The sequence below is a fragment of the Labeo rohita genome, chromosome 12 (genome assembly GCF_022985175.1).
Source record: "Labeo rohita strain BAU-BD-2019 chromosome 12, IGBB_LRoh.1.0, whole genome shotgun sequence".
Taxonomy (NCBI): domain Eukaryota; kingdom Metazoa; phylum Chordata; class Actinopteri; order Cypriniformes; family Cyprinidae; genus Labeo; species Labeo rohita.
Window position 1 is genome coordinate 21093107 of NC_066880.1, and position 22477 is coordinate 21115583.

The 22477-nt window shown below is 35.9% G+C and overlaps 2 protein-coding genes across 5 annotated transcripts in view; one reads left to right on the top strand and one right to left on the bottom strand.

Moving 5' to 3' along the window:
• Positions 1–1804: 1804 nt before the first annotated feature.
• On the top strand, positions 1805–14813 carry LOC127174165 (tectonic-3-like). 4 transcript variants are annotated; one of them, XM_051124482.1, is made up of 16 exons: positions 1818–1869; positions 2065–2259; positions 2389–2679; positions 3104–3218; positions 3302–3402; positions 3554–3666; positions 7261–7369; positions 7468–7580; positions 9068–9106; positions 9189–9263; positions 9346–9465; positions 10194–10301; positions 11312–11415; positions 11581–11728; positions 14150–14284; positions 14473–14813. In XM_051124482.1, the coding sequence occupies exons 1-16, from the start codon at positions 1845–1847 to the stop codon at positions 14620–14622; spliced, it is 1941 nt and encodes a 646-aa protein (XP_050980439.1). In that variant the 5' UTR covers positions 1818–1844; the 3' UTR covers positions 14623–14813. The 4 variants fall into 4 exon arrangements, with proteins under 4 accessions (XP_050980437.1, XP_050980440.1, XP_050980441.1 ...); XM_051124480.1 differs by having other exon boundaries at positions 1805–2259; XM_051124483.1 differs by having other exon boundaries at positions 1805–2223.
• Positions 14814–14925: 112 nt separating this feature from the next.
• Positions 14926–22477, bottom strand: part of mto1 (mitochondrial tRNA translation optimization 1) — a 29897-nt gene continuing 22345 nt past the window's right edge. Inside the window, 5 exon segments of the mRNA XM_051124479.1 lie at positions 14926–15065; positions 17175–17332; positions 17493–17544; positions 17546–17603; positions 17753–17924. Coding sequence (XP_050980436.1) covers positions 14958–15065; positions 17175–17332; positions 17493–17544; positions 17546–17603; positions 17753–17924 — 548 coding nt within the window. The 3' untranslated portion in view covers positions 14926–14957.

Below are 22477 nucleotides of genomic sequence, written 5' to 3' on the forward strand. Positions count from 1 at the left end.
ATATACATGGGCTATCAGGGAATTCTCCACTTGCTTGTTGGAACCCATTGAGTCAATCTGAAGTTCCCTGTTGGCCCCTATAAAGTTCACTGGTTGTTTTTCATGTCCGCGGGTTGAAGCGACCCCAATAACATGATATTTAGGAATGCTAATTTTACATAGGGAATCCCAACAAAAAATGTATTTTACCCCAAGGAATGCAATTTTTACCAGGTGACCCCCCTAGAAATGCTGTTGGGCTAGTTTTGAGTAGCAATTGGTCGGGTTTGTTGTGAAGATGGCAGTGTCGCCAGGTTGATGCACACTCCAGAATCTGGGCTGAAGCAGTAGGAAATCATGGGATTTCTTGCCTATGCTCTTTTATAAATACTGAGTTTTTGAACGTACTTCTTCACATACTCTTTTTTTCCCCCCTACTATGTAGTAAGTAGGCATGTTAGAACACAAATTAAGTATACACACGTCCAAATTTTCTCCTTCTCTTTTATGAATACTGAGGGTTCAAATTTACTTATTTGTTCACCTACTGCTTTTTGCCTACTATATAGTAGGGAAGTATTCCATTTCGGATGCAGCCTAGGTGTAATTCCTGGTAAACGGAAAAGAGCACTAACATGAAGTCCACACATTGTCATATTATTTGGAACAAAATAAAATGATTAGTGCATATCAAAATAGCTTTCGAAGAGGTAAACCTACAATTTATGATTTAGTAAAAGTTAGTAGATGAGGCAGTAAAAGCAATTAGCACAAAAGAGGTTATGGTTATAGTGTATTTTGATATTGAGAAAGCTTCCCAGATAGCACACGTTAAAGATCACTTGATCTGGAAAGCATCTGCTGTGCAGACGTCTGTAGGATGTCAGTTTACATACATTCTAAATCATACACATCTTAAAGACATCTAATAGACGTCTATTTGACATCTGATAGGAAATGTCTTATAGATGTATTGCAGATGAGCAAACAGTCTGAAAAATACGTCTTGCAGATGTAAATGCAAACATCAAACAGACGTCTCTGTGATGTACTGTATGTGTGCTATCAGGTTATGACTCAGTGTGGAAAGGATTATTGATTAAACTTCATAAAATGGGTATTGGTGGGAGGATGTAAATTTAGATAACATATCTAGAGATATTGCTAGGAATATGCATAATGCTAAGAATATAGCGGATATGATCGCAAAGAATGCATTAAAAAATTAAAGGTGAAGAGACAATTAGAGTTCTCTTTGGAAAAGTTGCCAATCAATAATGAGAACAGCAGAGGGGAACTCATGGCAAATGAAGTAGGACATAGCAAAGGGAGACATTAATACAAAATGCATAAAGCAATAAAGGTGAGGATTTTTAAAGGAAATTACAGAAAATGAAGTGGTTTTCTCAAGAGTTAGTCTAGGACATACCGAAATTAAATCAACACTCTTTAAAATGTTAAAATGCATATCAGATAAATGTGATAAAGGCACTGAAAATGTTAAGCATGTTATAATGTGGTGCAAAAATATACTTCAGAGAGGAATATATTGTGAGATAAAATGTATTAGCTGGAGAGAGAATGGAGTTTGGAGGGGATTCTGGGGATAAGTGAGAAAATGAGGGAAGTGAGGGCTCTGTTTACTTTTCTTAAAGACACCAGGTTAGAGTGCAAAATATAAATAATCTAGATTGTTTATTTGTTTCCCTCCTGTACGTAATAAACTGAAGTACATAAACTTGAAGACCTGATGATATACACCCCGGTACAGTGGGTGGCGGTATGCACCTAGACAAGCTGGTTGCGTCCCGCTAATGAACCCAGAGAGAGAGCGCGCTTATATTTCCTTGACAACGGTCTGTGTGATGTTATTGCATATGTCTGCCTTGAGTAGGTTGTAATTCAATACATTGTACAGTATAATGCTTATGAAATGATAAATACAGTGCAAACTACCTTTTGTAAATCTTTCTAATGTTAATGATTATGGTTATATCCAAAGGCATCCCGAATTAACAGGTTATCTTCAACAAATGTCGAACGGTATCTTCTATCGTTTTTTCCATTTGGTTTTGATCCCCTTAGTGTGTAGTTTTCCTCAAGAGATTTATTGTCAGAACACTGCGCAACACGATCCAATAAATTCATCGGTTTCACCTGCATCGGCAGCGCTGAGTGCCACATTCACAGATGACAGTGCTGTTCTTTCCACCGATGCTACCATAGAGCTCACAAGTCCAGCGGGTGAGGAACAGGATGCATTTATGTCAAAAAAAAAAGGTCTACATCATATTTCAACTGCAAATCAAAAACAGCTCCATTTTGCATGATGAAAAGTTTTTTTTATGTCTATTAACTTGTTTAGTCTGTCCTTGTTGCGTTTTAATTCTGTATTTTCTTTCCCTTCAGCGACGAATTCTGAAAGCACAACACAGAGTATAATTGATCAGACTCCAAAGAGCACTGATCTGACCCAGTACCCCTTAGCTTTTACTGATAAGGCACCTACAATCACAAACCAGTTAGGATTAACAACAACAGAAGTGTCCAATGAATTGAGGGCAGAAATTAACTCAACAGATTCAACAAACTTAACGGACTCATCTGCCACTGCAACTCTAAATAATGGCACATTCATAGCTGGTAGTGACGTTCTGCCTACTCATGCCACCACAGAGCCCACCACAATCCATCAGAACGGTGAGTTGAAAGTGGCTGAATTTCGTAAAGATATTGTGCATAAACAACTCCATTTTTAGGAGCATTAAGAACCATTTTTATGGCATTATTTTCATGATATTTAAGGATTTGCACTACGAAATTTGAATTATTTTTAAAGAATTTTGATTAAGAATTTAACTGCGGTACAGATGGTCAGTTCATGTGTAGATTTGATTCCCAGCTCCAGCAGTACCTGTGTTTGGCTTGTAGGATGCTTTTCACAAAGCTTCTGGTCAAACTTTTATGGTAGTATTTTTTTAATTTACATTGGTGAACAGAAACATCACTCTCACACTCTTCACTCTCTCTATAAAATATAGACTGTACTGTGGATTCCAAATCTAATTTGTGCATATGCATGCTTAGTGAATGAGACGCAATATGTTTTGTCTCGTTTCTGCAGGCTGCCTGTGTGATGTCACACCTGACTTCTGTGACATTGGATGCTGTTGTGATGTCATGGACTGTGGATTAATGAACCTCAGCTCTGTGTTTAACAGCTGCAGCCTGGATGTGGGGTAAGTACCACTGTCTGTGTCATTACATGTGCCCTCTATCATTTGAATGTGCTTAAACACACAATGGTCTTTGTTCAATAAAGGTCTGGCATCTGTCTTGAGAACTGGCTGGTGTTCAGAGCACAAATTGATCCAGCACTCGTTACTCTGACTGGAAACCTATTTTGTGTTCAGAGAGAAAAGGGTAAATCCAGGAATTACTGTATTTTAACACCACACTGCACTCTAGTCCCTTACTCTTGCAAAATTATCTTAGTATGTATGCTGTGCATAGTGTGTGAATTTTTATTTTAATAGCTTTGCTAATGCTTTATTTTATTTTTATTTGTGTTTAGAAAAGCAGTCAGCTGCTCAGGCTTCCCCTGTTCATTTTCAACCAAAGTCCCTCTATCCATTCTTACTGAGAGAGCTTACAGCCTTCAACAATCAAAAAAACAACTTTTACAAGGTAAATTGTGATCTCCTGTTGCATAGCTTCTAATTAGCTTGCACTTAAGTTAAAGTGTAGTCAAGGTAAGTCAAAACATTCATAATTAGAAGTCAAATGTTTGCTGGGGGAGCTGCTTTAAAGGATAAGTTCACTTCCAGAACAAAAATTTACAGATAATGTACTCACCCTATTGTCATCCAACATGTTCATGCCTTTTCTTTCTGCATTCGTAAAGAAATTATGTTTTTTGAGGAAAACATTTTAGAAATTATTTCCATATAGTGGAATTCCCACGAGTTTTAACATCCAAAATGCAGTTTCAATGCAGCTTCAAAGGGCTCTAAACGATCCCAGTCGATATAAGAGCCTCATCTAGTGAAACATGTCTTTACAACTGAAGAAAGAAAGGCATGAACATCTTGTATGACAACGGGTGAGTACATTATCTGTAAATTTTTGTTCTGGAAGTGAACAACTCCTTTATGTACTACAGTGCATTTTATCCCCATGGACTGCACCAGTCCTTGCTGTGAGATGTTATCCCACTCTTTCTCCAAGGCATTTGCACATGGTTATATGTGGTTTTGCCAGTACATGACATACTGGCAAAACCTTACAACTTGGACATGGAGGATCTACTGTTAATGTCTTGATCATGGCTAGATTATGGGTGTATTAACCCTGATTCATTTTGTGATTTTTTTTTTTTTTTTAGAAGTTTTAAAACTTGTGTTCCCACTGAGTTTTTCCTTCCTTGTCTTTGGCTTTTACAATAGGGGACTATAGATATTTTGTATCAGGTATAGTAGTATATTAGCTATAAGTGTTTTGGCATGACTTTCTATGAACATTTCAAAATCCCGGAAAAAAAAACCTAGTCTTAAACCCGTCATTTAAATTCATCATTTTATTGTGGCAGTGATACACATCACCAAATTCGATTTGTCACTACACCTGGTCATCATTAATATTGATAATGAGAATAATAACTTGTTGTTTTTGTTATTATTAATGTTGCTTTTTTCTTGATTTTTTTTTTTCAAATAAAGCTATATAAATTAATAAATAAATAAACCTAAATAATAATAACAATAATAAATATAGCTGCAAGCAGCAATTGCGGGGGCAAGCACAAAAGAGGCAGAATGAGGAGCTAAGCATGGCAAGGAGCAGCAGACCGACTACAACGAGTAATTAAAGTAATTTTAGGATAATATCAGTTGAAATGGCTGAAAAATCATAAATACAAACAATAACATAATTTAATGGCTTATCACTTTTGACCAATAGGTGGTGCTGTTTTCAAAATGCTGTGATGTGTTCTGTGTGAAGTGACAATGACAGACACAAAGTTTGGTGTCATTATGTCAAAGCTTTACAGAGATACAGCCTCAGAGTCATTTTGGCATCATGCCACAAATGTGTAGAGGCGCTGTACGAAAACGGTTTTGTTTATCGACACGAAATCCATAACTTTAAGCACAGTCTGAAAATGATTTGAGTCAAATTTGGTGAAAAGGAGTTCGAACAAGTATGTTTTGTACAAAATGGTGGTACAAAATTAATCAAAATGGTGGAAAGGAAGTTCGGCCAACTGTGGTATAATTGGTATGCATGTTGTCGACATGACCCAAGGAATATTTTGAGACCAGTTTTATTACAATAGAAGGGAGATCGGAGATACAGCCTCAGATGTAGTTTGGCATCTTTCCAGCAAATTCGTTGATGTGCTAAACGAAAACTGTTTCGTATATCGACACGAAATCCATAAGTTTTTGCCAGCAAGGTCTGAAGATGATCTGAGTCAAATTTGGTGAAAATCGGACTAACGGTCTAGGAGGAGTTTGAAAAAGTAGGTTTTGTATATGAATTCAAATGGCAGACAGGATGTTTGTCCAATATTGGCATAATGGGTATCAATGTTCTCGGCTTGACCCAAGGAATCTTTTGAGATCACTTTCAATACAAAAGGCTAATGTAAGCAGAAGTTATTAGCATTTTTGAACATTTCTTTATAACTTTTGATCACAAGGGGGCGCTGCCCCCAAACTTTTTGAGTACTGTCAGGGCATGGTGCCGAAGACACATACTGAGTTTCGTAACGCTACGTCGATGCGTTCGTAAAATATAGTGTTTTTTGACAAAATTCAATATGGCCAACGCCCAAAATGGCTGCCATGGGAAAATTGGATATGGTTTGACTCAGCATGATGCACCGAATCTAAAGAGACCAGTTTTCATTTTTGGCCAAACCATTCAGAAGTTATAAGCAAAAATAGCCATTTTTCATATCTCCTGACTACTAGGTGGCGCTGCACCGAAACACTGCAGGTAGCTTCAGGTTATGATTGTTATAACACACACCAAGTTTGGTCTGAATACGCCAAACCGTTGCGGGGATATAGCCTCACATCCATTTTTGCGTGTTTTTTGTAAAATTCATTCGCACATTATTCGAAAACGGTTTGACTAATCAACTTGAATTCTGTAACTTTTTGCCAGCATAGTCTGAAGATGATCTGAGCCAATTTTGGTGAAAATCAGACAAACTGTCTAGGACGAGTTCGAAAAAGTAGGTTTTACGAAACAAAAATTTATAGAAAAAAAACTAAACTTTACGATTTTTGAATTTTGGACTTCATTCGGAAAAAAAATAATTTCCCTTCTGTGGCTTACGGTTCAAAAGTTATTAGCATAAAATGATTGAAATTTTGGACAGGTGGTGGCGCTAGAGAGGTTGAGTTAGAGACTCCAAACTTACTGTGGTTAATGATGGGACTGTTCTCTATCAGTGTGCAAAATTTCACAACTTTCCCGCAATCGGTTCTATGGGCTGCCATAGACCTCCAGAGCGGAAGAAGAAGCGGAAGCATAAGAATAATAATAAGAAGAAATCTAACGGATACAATAGGTGCCTTCGCACCTTTGGTGCTTGGCCCCTAATAATAAGAACGCCAACGGATACAATAGGTGCCATCGTACCTTTAGTGCTTGGCCCGTAATAATATATATATTTTTTTTATTGTCACTGTATTTTAATTAGACAACCATATATTCAGTCTGGCAACTTGAAAAATATTCAGTCACGTTTGGCAACTTGAAAAATATTTATTTAGTGTCATTAGGAAATAAAAAATAAAGGCGAACTGATTAGACTTGGATTAGATTAGACTATTAAACTTTATAAAACTATAATGAATATTATGCATTTTTTTAGTTGTTTTTTTACTACAAGTCTATTGAACTAAATCTATTGAACAATTTACACAAACCTAGGCTGGCTGCACACTAGAAGATTTTAAGGCCGATTTTGACCCCAATTTGCACCCCTGAACGATTGGGGGTGTGGCCCAATTTGAGGCTTGTCACAAACGATTTTTTGTCCAGAAAATCCTCTATTGTGTGGTGTCAAGCATGTTTGATATTTATGACTCTTGATTGGGCTGCCTCTGACGTGATAAGCACATTAACTAACATGATTAACTAACTAAACTTTTTTTCACGCTTCATGCCAACTACCAAAAGCAGTACATGGCATTGCACCACTGTTGTGTTACATAGGCAATAAATATGTAGAAGCATTTAACAGTGGTAGTACTGTCTTTGTCACAGGTTGATGACATCATTCTGACCTACTATGGCCGTACATCCATGGTGAGCACACTTAGACAGCCATCACCAGGTCCGACATCATCTGCCTGCATCAACCACAATCCTGCAAGTATGGTCAAAAAGGGTTAAAAATCATTACCTGTTTTTTTACTTTAAACATCTAAGCATCATGAATGGTTTTATATTAATTTATGGTTTCTTTCCCAGGGTTCTTGCGTTCGAGTTCTTTATCTTGCTCTCGTGCTGTGACAGCATGCTCATGTGTGGATGACAGCAGTTTAAATGCTCTCACTTATTACACAGGCTTCAGTTTACTGAGGGTGAGATTAAAGCTCTCCTACAAAATCTTTTGACGCTGTGACACAAACATGCACTAGTCGCTTGCTTAAAATAGTAATGTAAGCTCAATCATCAGTATTGGAGCTTTTACCAGTGATTGAATATTACATTCACTACAGACTTTATTACTGTATGTTAAGTACAACAAAAAGCACTGTTCATGCAGTTCATGTTCCTTCTGTTTCCCTGAAAACACACTGCAGTATATCATGCACTGGATTCACGCTTATTTGATTTAAATATGTAGTCAGAAACTATTTCACAATCTTAAAGTGAAGTTTTAATGAAGAAAGGCCTATATATGTATGTGTGTGTATATGTAATGTATACAGTGCACAGAATTCTGGTTTAACTTTAAGGCAAGTTTTGATCAACAGGTAAGTATGTTGAACCAAAACTGTTAAAGATTTTGGTTCAACATACCAAAATTAAAAGTGTTATATAGTCCACTGAATTATTCTCAGACTTAATGCTGGCAACAATGAAGTCACTTGAGAGAGAAATTTATTTCATAGCATAAAAGAGGACAGTGGTATAAGAAGAATACCAAATTATTGTTTTAAGTATGAAAATATATAAAAAGTAACACAGAAATTCAAAAACAATGGACTTGTGAAAAGGCACCTGAAATAATTAGGTCTTCACTTTAAGCTTTCATTTAGTGATGAGTGAGTTTTTGCTTAGTATAAGAGCAAGAGAAACACTAAGAAAGTGTCTCAGCCAGCAAAAGCTATGAAAAGAGTGGCATTTTATCAGACAGAGTAATATGCAGCCTGTAGAAGTGACATGCATTGTTGTTCATTCATACCAGAACTACCTTCTGTAGCCAAAGCACAATGAACTCATTTAGCACTGAGACACTTGCATGGTATTTCTCCTGCTGTTTTTCTAGCAAAAATTAACTCATCACTAAATGAAAACTTAAAGAGAAGGCCTGATTATTTCAGGAGCCTTGTCAGAAGTCCCTTGTTTTTGAATGTTGATGTTACTTCTGCTATGTTTCATCATAATACAATAATTTGGTATTGCTCTTGTACCATTGCCCTCTTTTGTGCTAAGAAATAAGTCACCTGACAGTTATCTCTCAAGTGGTTCCATTGTTGCCAGCATTTATTCTGAGTATGCTTCAGTAGGCTATATAACATTTCAATTGTCAGGAAATTACATGTCTTCAAAAGTTTTGGTTTAATAATCTGCTGATCAAAAATTGCCTGATCAAGCGTTTTACAGAGGGTGTACTCATTTATGCTGTGCACTGTATGCGCCTGTATTCAGTCTAACAGTAGACTTCTCCATATACATTTTGCAGTATTGACATTAACAATTCACCAATGCATTTTAGTCATTTTAGTTTTATAATTGATTGATTGGTTTTAATAGCTGATGGTTATTCCTGAAAATTGACAGCCCTGGATGTGTCTTTTTAATGCGTATTTAATTGTTGAGCTTTTGTTTTCAAATTTTTTAGTCTCCCAGTACTCAGGTGGAGAACATGCCGGAGCTGGTTGTAAGTTTAGTTAAATCAAATCTGCCCATCTGTATTGATATCCTTGAGATTATTTACAGATGTTTTGTTTACATTGTCTTAGATCCCAATTTCTATGGTGAGTGACTGGCCTGAGCCTCGTCATCAAAATGGCTCATGTCTGAATGTGGTATCAAAGGTCAGTGTAGAGGTTTGTGGGAATGTACATATTATATTATGGTCCGAATGTATATAAATGAAATCTTTTGTTGTTTTCACAGGTAGAGTATGTGATCAAGTACACAAGCAAAGGGGAGATTGCAGAAGCTACACTGAACATAGAACTGATGAACACAACTGCAGATACACAACTACTTCAAAAGCATGTGGTTATTTTTCAGGTAACTTTATTTCTATATACAGAGTTGTTGTTATAATATTACATACACCTTACATAATCTGAAAAAAAAAGTTAATTAAAAAGGAGGGATCATTAAAATTGCTTGTTTTATTCAGTAAATTTATCGTGAGTTACATTTACTTGATACTTAATACTATGTGTCATTACCTGGATGATGCATGACTGTTGTGGTAGCTGTTCATGAGATGATATCATAGATTCAGGATGTCTATGAAGTAAATCTATCTAATTAATAACACATTAAACATAAATTCAACATTCCTGCCTGTATAGCTGCTGTGCATTATTTGATATGTGAAAGAAACTGAGTGGACATGATTACCGTGCCTGTCACTCCACTAGAACAGCTCTAAATGTATACTGTGCTGGTAAAATATAGATCAAGTTTTGTCCATTGGTAGTGGTTTGGATTTTTAGATGTGGGAGGCATGTCTGAATGAAAGCTTCCAGTTGATTTTAAGAAAGAGTTTAAGCAGACTAAATGATTGGAGAAGGCCGGCAGATGTTAACAGAAAGAAGTTTGTTGTTTCACAGCAAGATGAATTTATGCAGTTATGAGATTTAAGAATTACAAAAAATTAACCATGATTGGATGAATCATTCAGAAGTCAAATAACATGCATTTAAAAAAAATCAATAGGGTGACATTTCATTTCATGCCATAATAATAAATAGCAAGATTTTAAACACCTGTTGTTTGCATACTAGTTGGACAGACCTACACCTCCCATGCCCACACTAACACCTCCCTCACCTCCAGAGGGCCTGAAACTGGAATCATCACTGGTTGGCTGGTTTGGTGAAAATGCACAAGCTGTATCCTTTACACTTTACTGTGAATTTTTCTTATATTGGAGTATGCCTCTAAATCTGAGGTTAAATCAAATGGACTGAATACGATAATTTCTGTGTATAGTAGCTACTCATTAATTATCATGGTGTGCCAGAGTTAAACAGTGACCAAGAGATTCAACAGAAGCTAGTCAACAGAAGCCTTAACTAACTTTAGTGTCCAGTGTGGCCAGTGGGGTTTCTGGGTTCTCACCACAATATGTGCTGGTGTATAGTTGCTGGTCATTTAAAAAAAAAAGAAGAAGAATAGAATAAAGCTGAAATACAAAAACTGTAAATTAAGGCATTAAACACTAGGCATCATACATTTTCCAAGTATGTAAATGGTTACAGCAGGGGTTCCCAACTCTTTCCTGCAGAGCTCCAACCTTGATAAAACTCATTTGCTGGTAACTTTCTAGTAATCCTGAAGACCTTGATTCGCTTGTTCAGGTGTGTTTGATTAGGGTTAGAGCTGAACTCCAAAAGTGGACCTGGAAGGCCAGAGTTGGGAACCCCTGGGTTACACAGATAAAATTGGCCATCATACACTAAATGACTGGGATCACACTCTACCAATTATTCCTAACACAGCAAACCCATAGAGAAACATGCAGGTTGCTGTTATGAGATGCATGATAAATGTAAACAATGTGTTCTAATACTGATTCAAAATATCAAGCATGTCTGATATCATGGACTGAATGGCTTTGCAGACTTGAGTCAAATCTAACTGCCCAAAATCTGCACATTGTTTCTGACTTTAAGCAGCTAGCTTCAACTAATTCAGACTGCAAACTGGGGCAAAAGCGTTTAGTGTATTCTAGCCTTTAATATAACCAATACAAACCAAATTTTAAATGCCAGATGCTTCATTGTGTGAGTTTGTAAAGAACCATAAAAAGCAAATATTTACCCCTGCATTGTATTGGCCTTTAGGGGATGGATTTAATGCATCTCTGATCAGTATGTAAATTCTTTGACATTTGTGGAAGTTGACAGTTCTGGGGTTATCTGAGGATGGAGGATGTTCTGCCAGTCTCGCTAATCGCCCCCCTGTTCTTTTCAGACAAAACACTGTTACTGGCTGCACCTTCAGGTATTACACCTATTTTCTAGCCTATTTCATCTATTGATTTTGATTAGCTTTTTATGACTGTAAGCTTAAAGATACGATTCACGGTTCTTATCATATATGTTAACATACTGTATGAAGTAACAACATCATAACGGTTCTATTTTGATTTCTGTTGACTTTGTGTAGGTCTTTGTCCAGTGCATGTGGAGTATTACGGGCTGAGCTTTTGAGTGTTTTAGCAGGGGCTGCAGTGCCTGAACTGATCAGTATGACTGCAGGCTCTCAGACAAAGCAGAGTCGTGTCATTTCACAAGACTGCTCCACATCAGCTTTAGTGAGTTATGTTATTTTTTACATATTGGTTATTTACAATGTTGTCACTTTTATAAATAAATCTTTCTTGAATTAGTGGGATTTAAATAAATAATTGTTTTAAAACATTGTTCAACAATGTACAATGTTCTTTGTAAATGCAAAAAATTACAAAATCATTAAATTACAAAATGGAAAAGGTTGGTATATTTTGATTATGGAATATTTTCTGCATATTGGACAAGACATCTATACATCAGTTTGAGTGTGCATGTGTAAATACTACAGCTTGGGGCATAGCCATCATTGTAGAAGTCACACTTTCATACTTGTTTTATTACTGCGGAAATATGTAAGTAGCAGCAACTTTACATGGCTGCGCAATCTAATGTTAACCTAGAAAAATGTGTGCAATTCAAACTGTCTGTGTGGGGTGCAGAAGCTGAATAATAGCATGCTTACTGCATGACAGATGGAGGCGCCGGTGCACTGACTTGCTCTTAAAATACTTTTTGGGTACTTAAAGTCATTTTTGGGTAAGATATTAGAGTAATACATACAGATAAGAGTAATACATCTTTCGAATTTGAAAAGACTGTTTTTTTTGTGTGCGCTCACAATAACAAATCATTGCGCTTTTATATGATGAAAGCAAACAGGATGCACGTACACATGGACGTTTGGTCCTCTTATTAGACAAACAAAACGTTTCTTCAAATTTTCACAGATTATGTAGAGAAACTGAGCAAAGGGTGCTTCTCTTACCACCTGTCCAAGCTATCATGCGAAAACTCATAATCAATAACTAACTACACAATCAATCTCTTACTTACAGTACATTGTGTATGCTTTCTTTTTATGTTGTTATAATGGGAAAATCTGCAAATGTGTAGAACTACGTCAACTTGCATATACAATACTTTTGTAAGTCAAAGCCAGAGCGCGCGCACAAAAAAACACGCTGAAGTGTTTTGAGTTTAGCGGGTACAAATTTACAAACTCACCACAAATTTAAAAACTCACCAGATCTACAGGAATCACACAAATGAACCATTCTGAATTCAGAACGGCGAATTTCGCCAAAAGGTGACAAGTTTATATCCATGTTAGCTGGTCAGGCTGGGACATCAGCTTGATCAGCCTAGCCAGGCTGGGAGATCAGCTAAAACCAGCTATTTCCAACTTAAACCAGCTAAGACCAGCCAACCAGCTTAGGCTGTTTTAGATGTTTTTTAGATCCAGGGTTTTAAAGTAGAGTCATGAGATCTATGCACAATATAGTAAATGAATGAGACACATTGACTGATGTGACTACAGAAGCATATATTTGATCAGGCAGTTTACTAAAGGTCTGCTCTGAAAGGTTTATTGAAATCAATTACTAAAGCTACAAGAATATCCCTAATGCAGTGCCTTGCAAAAGTATTCACACACACACACACACATATATATATATATATAATTTATTTTTTTCATGTTTTATGTTGCAGCCTTATGCTAAACTGTTTAAAGTAGTTTTTCCACATCAATCTACACTCTATACACCATAATGCCAAAGCACAAAACAGGTTTGTAACAACTTTGCACATTTATTAGAAATAAAAAAAAAAATGAAATGATTCCTTTGCATAAGTGTTTTCTGAGATACTTGAAATTTAGCTCAGGAACATTCATACTGCTTGCAGATGTTACTACACTTCGAATGGAGTTAACCTGTTAATCCATAATGGAAAAAGTTTGGAACAAATAAGACTCTTCCTAGAGCTCGCCTCCTGGCCAAACTGAGTAATTGATGCAGAAGAGCCTTGGTTAGACTGGTGGCCAAGAAGCTGATGGTCACTCTAGTTGAGCTCCATGATCATATATGCAAATGGGAGAAACTTCAAACGTCAGTCCAACACTATCAATTTGGTCTTTATGGTAGTGTGGCCGAACTCAAGGACAAGTTTCTGTGAACCCACTTGGAATTAGCAACTAAGCACCTAAAGAACTCTTAGATTGTGAGAAACAAAATTCTCTGGTCTGATGACCTCAAGTCCAAGCATCATGTTTGAAATCAGGCTACTGTCATTTAGTGGCCCAGCCACAGCCTGAGCTTGAATCAAACATTTCTGGAGAAACCTGAAAATGTCTCCCACCCCCTATCCAACCTGACAGAGCTTGAGAGGTGGAGAGTTAAGGAGAAGAACAGCAGATAATTGCCAAATATAGATGTGCAAAATTTGTTGCATCATACCCAAAAAGACATGAGGCTGTAAAGATGCTTCAACTAAGTACTGAATTGATATAAATACTTATGCAATGTACTTATTTCAGCCTTTCATTTTAATGAATTTGCAAAGCAGTTTAACATTAGGCTGCAAAGTCAGAAAACTTAAAAAAGGGGGTATGAATACTTTTGCAACACTCTGTATGTTAACAAGCTTGTTTGTAAATGTTTCAGGAAGCGTGTGAGACGGGCTGTCTCTTGCCCGTGTCTTTATCAGTGCAGGTGCTCTGGGCTCAGAGGGGACTCAGTGCCCTGCCACAGAACCACATCTTGGGGGCCAAATTCATCTTTGGTTGTCAGAAATTCAAGGTACGCATAATGTTACTGTTGACCCTGGTATGCTGACATTATTTTCTTTTTTTGTTTTTTTTTTTAACTCTTTAAATTCACAGTTGTAGAAGTATCAATGTAATACTTTGATTGTGCAGCTGACATTTTGCATACTCAGAGGTGTTTGGGAAGTTCACATGAATTAAGGGTCATCTTCTTGCCTTCAGTGTCCTCTCCGGTCTTCCATCCCAGTGACCACTGAGGTGATATTCTCTGATGCTACAGTTTACCCAGAAGCCCCGTGGGGGGAGCTTCAACCTGAATGGAAGTTTCCATATCCTTTTTTTCCCAGAGCTGGACAGTTTGCTCAAGATTAAATAAATTTTAGTACCAGCTAATGATGGAAAACTTTCTCAAGACATTATGACAAGAGGTAGTGTGTAATTTCTCTAGTACTAAAAGCACAAAAGAGAACTGAAAAAAAAAAAAAAAAAAAAAAAAAAAAAAGTAGCACATGATCTCCTCGGACATCCGTATGTTTGGAAACAATTTTTAAAATTTGTTTTATTGTTGCTGGTGTCACTCAAATTACACCCCTCTGAAAACTTGCAAGATGTACATAGTTCTTCATTTCAAATAAAGTTATTTTTACACAGTCTTACTCATAACTTGCAAAAGCCCTTTGCATGATACGCAATTTTGATCATTCTTGTTAGACTCCAGTTTTACCATTGGTCCTGTGTTTGTTTCTGTGCACATAGTTGAACAGATGAACTATGGCTGCTGGGGTGATACCTGGAAGACGAGTGGCGGCTCCCAACTGAAAATAACAAATCAAAAAACAACGAATTACTAATGTATGTAAACACTGATTTTAAGACACTGATTTTAGAATAAGACAGTCTCATCATAAGCAGTCAGTTCCTAATAGAGTGGTGCAGGTATGATGTCAAAACCTGGAAGAATAATTTACCATGGGTTTCCTCAAGACTTTTCATTTGGAGTTTTAAAATGGGGTTTTTAAATTTCTGAGTAAAATAAGGTCTGTGGTAAACACAACTTGGTGATACTTCAGCGTTTTGCTATACAACATAAGTTACACCCATACTGACAATGCGAATTTTGTGTATTTAAGTATGTTATGTTTATTTAAAAAAGGGGGGGGGGGGGAAAAAGCACCCACTAGTGCCTTTTCAGAGGAGCTATGAAACCTAGTGTTCCCCCATTTAAAAACTACAATGAGGAGCTAATTTTGATCACCGGATTTTTCAAAGCCAAAAATATTAACACCCTTAATCGTGTATCCCAGATTTGACCTTTTTCTTTTTTCATAACACTCATTTTGGTAACTTGTGGCCAGTATGACAGTTCCATATAAAATTCTGTAGATGTGCCGATAACCTAGTGTTTAGTGTGGCGACATATAATCTTGGGCATCCCAAGTTCTTTCCCACTTTGCTTCCTGTCTACTCTATACTGTCCTATAGTAATGAAGGCAAAAATAATTCTCAAAAAAAAAAAAAAAAAAAAAAATGCTCTAGACATGCCTGATTAAAATATTTACAGCTTAAATATACAACCATGCTGAATTTCTGTGCCCAAATTTGCAAGCCTATTTTCAGTTCTTGCAAATTTGGGCACCGAAATTCAGCATGGTTGTATATTTAAGCTGTAAATATTTTAAGATTTTAAATATTTAAAAATCTAAGCACTGTTAATGCATTACTTTTAAGCCATTACAATTCAACACTTTTTTGTTTCAAAGATTTTGTCAAAAAAAATACTTTTTATTTTTTAATTGAATTAAAAAAAATAATAATAATTTAGTCTTGTATACACACATTGGGCCTAATTTATCTGTCGAATGTAGAAACGAGTGCAGATCCAAGCACACAAATCAACTTACAACAGTTTGCGTGTGATTCATTAAACAGTTGTATGTCACCAATCCCATTTTACGAATGATAAATGTGGTGGGTGAAAACAATCGTCATTTTAATGAAAGAGAAATTGATTTTACTACAAAAACACCCATTACACAAAAAATTACATTAATTTATATGTATATTAAATACTGATAAATATCAGGAAACATTTGCAAACATTATGAACATTATTTAGTTCCCCTCACTCCACAACAAAACCTTGAAATGTAACTATATTCAGAACAGAACAAGAATGGAAAATAAGTAGCTATAAAATTATATACTGAACTATAAAATAAAATTAATTAGGCTATTGTGGCATTCATTATAAACAGCATACAAATATCAAGCTAAAATAAATTTATTTTAAGCTAAACTGAAACGGCATTGGGCTCACAAACATTTCTCATTCGACAAGAATCCAAATGTTTCCATTTTACCATGTATCATTTTGTAGCCTGTATTTATGGGTTTTTCTTTTGTTAATCTGTTTATTTAAGAGAAATATATTTTGTGTAGTCCCATTTATTTTATTCCTTTTATATATTTAATTTCAGTTTTTCTCTGTTCACAGAAGCATTTCTAGTAAAGCTGTCAGTTTAAAGCGTTAACTTAATTAATTAGTTATGAAAAGATAATATGATTAAAATATTGTAACGCCGTTAACGCACTGGCCATGCCCCAGACCTGTACGTCATCTTATATTTCATATAGTTGACAAATATGATGCAGGCCAACAACTCCACAAATGCAGTTATGCACTAAAATGCAAGATATTGGTGCAAAAAATTCCCTTGTATTTGTTGTCCCTATATATATATATATATATATATATATATAATATAACACAAGCAGCAAGAGCAATTTGACAAGTGCTGATTATTACATTTAGGGCTGCTCATGTATTGGACACAATTTGTGTCCAATACATGAGGTCTGTTCAAATCTTGTGCCACTAGTGTCACAGAAATTTCACACTTCACCTTTAAAGGCACGGGTCTTACTGTGCTCGGTCGCATGGCATCAAGAATCTCTCGGACCTCTTGAGAGAGAGACACGGGAAGAGTCAGATAGTCAATGTCCTGTGGCAAAGACAGACTCTCTTCCACTTGCATTCGCTCCATCTCTCTCCTCTGCTTATCACAGTGTGGACGGTAAAGAGCTACAAGAAACAGACGGTCAAGAGACTAATGTGGATAAATGCAGTTCTTAAGATGCCCATTTTTTAGTTACAAGACATAACTGGCATTACGACAATTACAAAATTCAGGTTCTATAGAATATTATGACACAACGCAACATGTTTTGTAATGTTTAATTACCTTCAACTTTCAGTCTCTCTGAAAATTGTAAGTATAAGCCAAAGAGTTCGGGGGAAGATAGAGGCTAACATCTGGAAGGAAACATCTTTATACTGCAGCACCTCCACTCCACTGAAACAGAAAAATGCATTTTCAGTTCTACAGTCATTTATTCTCATATCAGACATGGAGGAAGGTCTTATGATGACATTAAACAGACAAAAAAAAAGCAATTATCTGCACATGGACAGTTAAAATATTATAGTAAGTTAAAGTATTACTTAAGAATGGAGCTCTTAGTCTCACTGATGTTGACATCTCCTAGTTTGTCCCTCCAGCGAGCAGCAGAGAGGGAGATGGACTGCAGGGCAGATAGTGCCTCATTGAAACCTGCCTGAACCCGAAGAGTTTCATTATAGCGCTGCTCTGACACACAGCCGACCTCCTCAAAACCTGAAAAAGATAGTTTCATACAGACACTGCTATGCTCCAAACTATAATAATAATATTCTGAATAATAAAGAAGGATTTTTTTATGAAAACAAATTATAGCAGGAGTAACAGACCAGTTTACCATTATACATATCCGCCATAAAATGGTGACAATCCCAGCCATATATCATAACAGACCAGTTTATTGGCCATATATTAGCTGATGTTTTAGTGGCACTGTCCCCTTTTGTGTTTGGAACTATATGCCACAGATTCAGAGTCTGACGTTAGTAGTTTAAAAGATGTGTCCAAGCCTCACTACTAATTAGAAAAGTTAATAAAATTAGCAACAGCAGCTTGGGATGCTTCTTACTGAAGAACTTACTGAAGTAACAAGGAGGCAGCATGATTGCATCATTGCTTTTATACGCCAGTTCAAGAAATTATTATTGATTAGCACAATATTACCAGTTGCTGTGTCAATAAAAATTGTTCTAAACAAAGACACAGCTGAACCACTGCAGCACATTGTGGTGTCAGTTGAATGAATGATTAAAATGACTCAAAGACGTTCACATGTCACATTTGTGGCACAAAGATTTAACCTGCAGAAAGAATTAGTGTAAAATTCCCACCACTAATGCTGAGACTGACAGTAACAAACACAGATGAGCAGTGACACAAACAGTGAAGACCCAGTGTTGTTGGATTGTTATATTAGTACTCCTGAAGCACTGCTCTACCAATCAGATATGAGAACCAGAAATAACTTTCGAGTTAAGTTATTCCCTGATAAGAAATCGTCATTAGTAACATCATTAGGGTTGGGAATTGCAATAAATTTTCAGGTTCTGATTCCACCTAATGACTTCGGTTCCGAATCCAGTTCCATTAAAATATAGCAAACTGCCACTACAGCCTCCTTTGCATGTTATTAGCTTGTCATGTTACATTTTGCATGTTACATGAGTAGTACGAGGGCTTTTCAGTGCTTAACTGTGTTAATTGGTTATGCTCCTGCAAGTGGCAGGCAACGTAAATGATATTCATGAAGTGGGACTTTGCTGTCAAAGGATACTCTCCCAGCACTTTGCCCACACATTGCATCAGAACCATTTTCATAACAGAAACTTAGAAATTTCCCACAATTCTGGGATTTTTCAAAAAATACTACCGGTTCTGGACAAAAAACAGTTCCCAGTTCCCAAATATAATCATATTGCTCAACTGGATATTTGAAGCGGGTGCTTCTTTCACATCTATCATATCACACCTTGCACCATGCACCTTCTAGTTTCTTAAAACACATCTTGCACTTCAAATGTATTTAGTGTCAAATGAAACCAGAGCTTGTCAGTATTAATAACAGGGCTTCAGTATTATTGTTGGAAGTGTTGGTCTTGATGGCAGAATGATTCATTGGTACACATGGATTTAAAGGCTTAGTTCTCCCAAAAATGAAAAATCTGTCATTAATTATTCACCCTCATGTTGTTCCAAACCCGTACAACCTTTGTTCTTCTTCGGAACACAAATTAAGATTTTTTTGATGAAATCCAAGATCTCTCTGACCCTCCATAGACCGTAAGGGTACTACCAGGTTCAAGGCCCAGAATTGATCGGCTACCGATCACTATCGGCCGATAATCGCTTGGGGATGTTTCATCGGCGGTCTCTAAAAAGGCCGATCTCATAAACTGTTCTAAAGCTGATGACGCGCCTGCCGTGAGAGGATTGGTACGACATCCAACGGCACCGTCTCAGTCTCTTTTCAGCGCGGGTAAAACAATTATAATGCTGAACTTGAGGTACAATTCATATTTCTTCATTAAATAACTAAAGTAATTTGAAAAACTTATGTGAGACGTAATTTCATAAACAGCGCGAGTGAATGACCGCACGCCCTCTCTCTTTCACACAAAAGTGCGCAAATGGCTTCCAATCACCACATCACGTCTGACTATAAGCGAGCTGCACAGTTGACACAGGAGTTGTTACTTGCACAATAGAATCAGTGTCGCATCATCGCTAAAGTTTGCAAACAGCATTTCTTTTTAATTCTTTCCAGTGTTTAACCATTCAGCGCTCAAAAACAAAACAAAACAAAACAAAAAAAAAACACAAACAAAGCGAAAACAAAGTTGGATTTGCTTGTAAAACAGGATTGCTTGTAAAAACGGCAGTAGAACTGACTGTTTCTGTCAATGGTAAGTTTTTCATTTATAATGTTTGTGATAACGTAAGAAAAGTAGTTTAAATGTTTTGCCACTCGCTTGAGCAACTTAATACATAAATCTAGAAGAAAACGCAAGGGTAAAATGCATTGAATAATGTATTGCTTATATTTATTGTGTTTAAATACATCTGTGAAAAAACTGTAAAAAAAGAATCACAATGCTGAAAAAGTATTTTCAGTAACAATGTTAGGATTTGAAATAAAAAAATTGGATAAATGTGTTTGTGGAAATCAGGCTTGTGCTGTGCGCAAGCTATTGTGCAATAACAAAAATGCATGAACACTTGAACACTGCATGATAAAACATTTAAGTGAGATAAATATATATATATATATATATATATATATATATATATATATATATATATATAAATAAATAAATAAATATAAAAAAAGTCTAAATAATGTTCCCCTCCACCCCTCAAATAAAAAAAACTCCTCTCACAAAAAAAAAAAAAAAATAAATAAATAAATCAGACCCTGAATAAGGGTCTAAAAATCCTGATTGGAGTATCTCTATAAATAATTCTACATGATTAATAGAAGGCGGTAAAGATCGGTATCGGTGATCGGATCGGCAGATACAGCTTCCCGTGATCGCAATCGGCCTCAAAAAACCCTGAACGGAGCACCTCTACTATGAACCCTTGCTGTCTATGGAGAAAAAGAAAGCTCTTGGATTTCATCAAAAAGATCTTAATTTGTGCTCTTAAGGTCTTACAAAATGAGGGTGAGTAATTAATGACAGAATTTAAATTTTTGGGTGAACTATCCCTTTAAGATAATAAAGAGGTCAGATTTAAAATGCTTTTTTCTTAAATAACATTTTATGTCCCCATATTTATTTGTGTTAAAAAGCTCTGTAATTAGTGATACGCCTGTACATTTTTCAAGCTTTGAATTCACAATTAGTCCAACTGATAACTAGTAATTGACTTTATATTTCACATATTTTTAGGACAAAAAAAAGAATTTCCAAAATTTGATTTCTATATTTGACCTTTAACCTTTTATTTAGGGTTTCGTCATTTATAACTGACTTTGTTCCATTAGGGTGAATTGTTTTTGGCAAATTGCCTGAAATTTTACACACAATACAATGCATTGTCTCTATCTGAAAAGAAGTGAAAGTTTCAAATAACGTTAAAAATCTTAACATTACATTTCTTCTTGTGCTGCTATATTTGATTTGGAACTCACGTTTGAAAATGTCTGAAAATTTAGATGCAATTTAACTGCCTGGAAATCATGTTTTAGTGTTTCAAAAGCATTAAAACAACTTTAACATTGTGCTTCAACTTAGAATTCCAAATCAATTATTACAGTAAAGTAAAAACCAGTTTTTTAGTTACCCCAAACATTCCACAAGTAACTAGATTTTGACTTGTGAAGTCATCATTTTTGGAGCATCCCTGTTTGTCAGTATAATAATGCCAAAAGATACTGGCATCTTTTCTGATCTTTGGTTGTTGTATGAATTACATCTTTCAAATGCCTGTTGTCTGAATGCCAAATGCCAACTGCCCTCGCCCTCACTGCTTCTATCCTCTTTGATGCTCAACAACTTTTTTATTACTACAGTCTCATTTTCTGATCCTCTCCTTGCACTATCATCAATAGCTTCTAAAATATGTACAGATTTGTCTCTCTGTCTTCTAAAAATATACAAGCATCAACCTAATCTGTTTATTTGGTATATTATGTTTTTGCTATTTTGTACATTGTCTATTTTATATATTTGTATATTATTCTCTTTATTATCTGTGTTTTGTCTTGTCACTGTCATTATGTTAAACTGTGGAGCTTCTCTCACTAAAACAAAAAATGGCTTTGCTGTCACATGAATAGATTTTAAAATACATAATAATAGAAAAATAGAATAGAAATAGAAAAATAGAAAACAGATCGCACAATACTTTACTGCACTTTTGATCAAATAAATATAGTCTTGGTGATCATAAGAGACTACAAAACATTCTAAATCTGCAGTCTGTAACTTTTTTGAGTTCATAATTAACAACATGACTTTACTTGACTTACTTAAACAAAATGTATATAATAAGCGAGTGCATCATGAATCAATTTTCCAAACCGTGTTTTTAGCTTATCCTGAATCAGTACACCTATAATAGGTTTTTATATTCAGACCATTTTAGACTGGTTCTGGTAGAAACCTCTGTAGAGTAGCCCATACCTGCGTGACGACTCATAGACATAAACAGAGAGAAGCAGCTCCAACTACAATGCTCTTCCGCAAGACGCATGCAGTTTTGTTTATTAACCACTAGAATGCCAAAAGTTATGGACTGCAGCTTTAAATACCCAAACTTTTTAAACG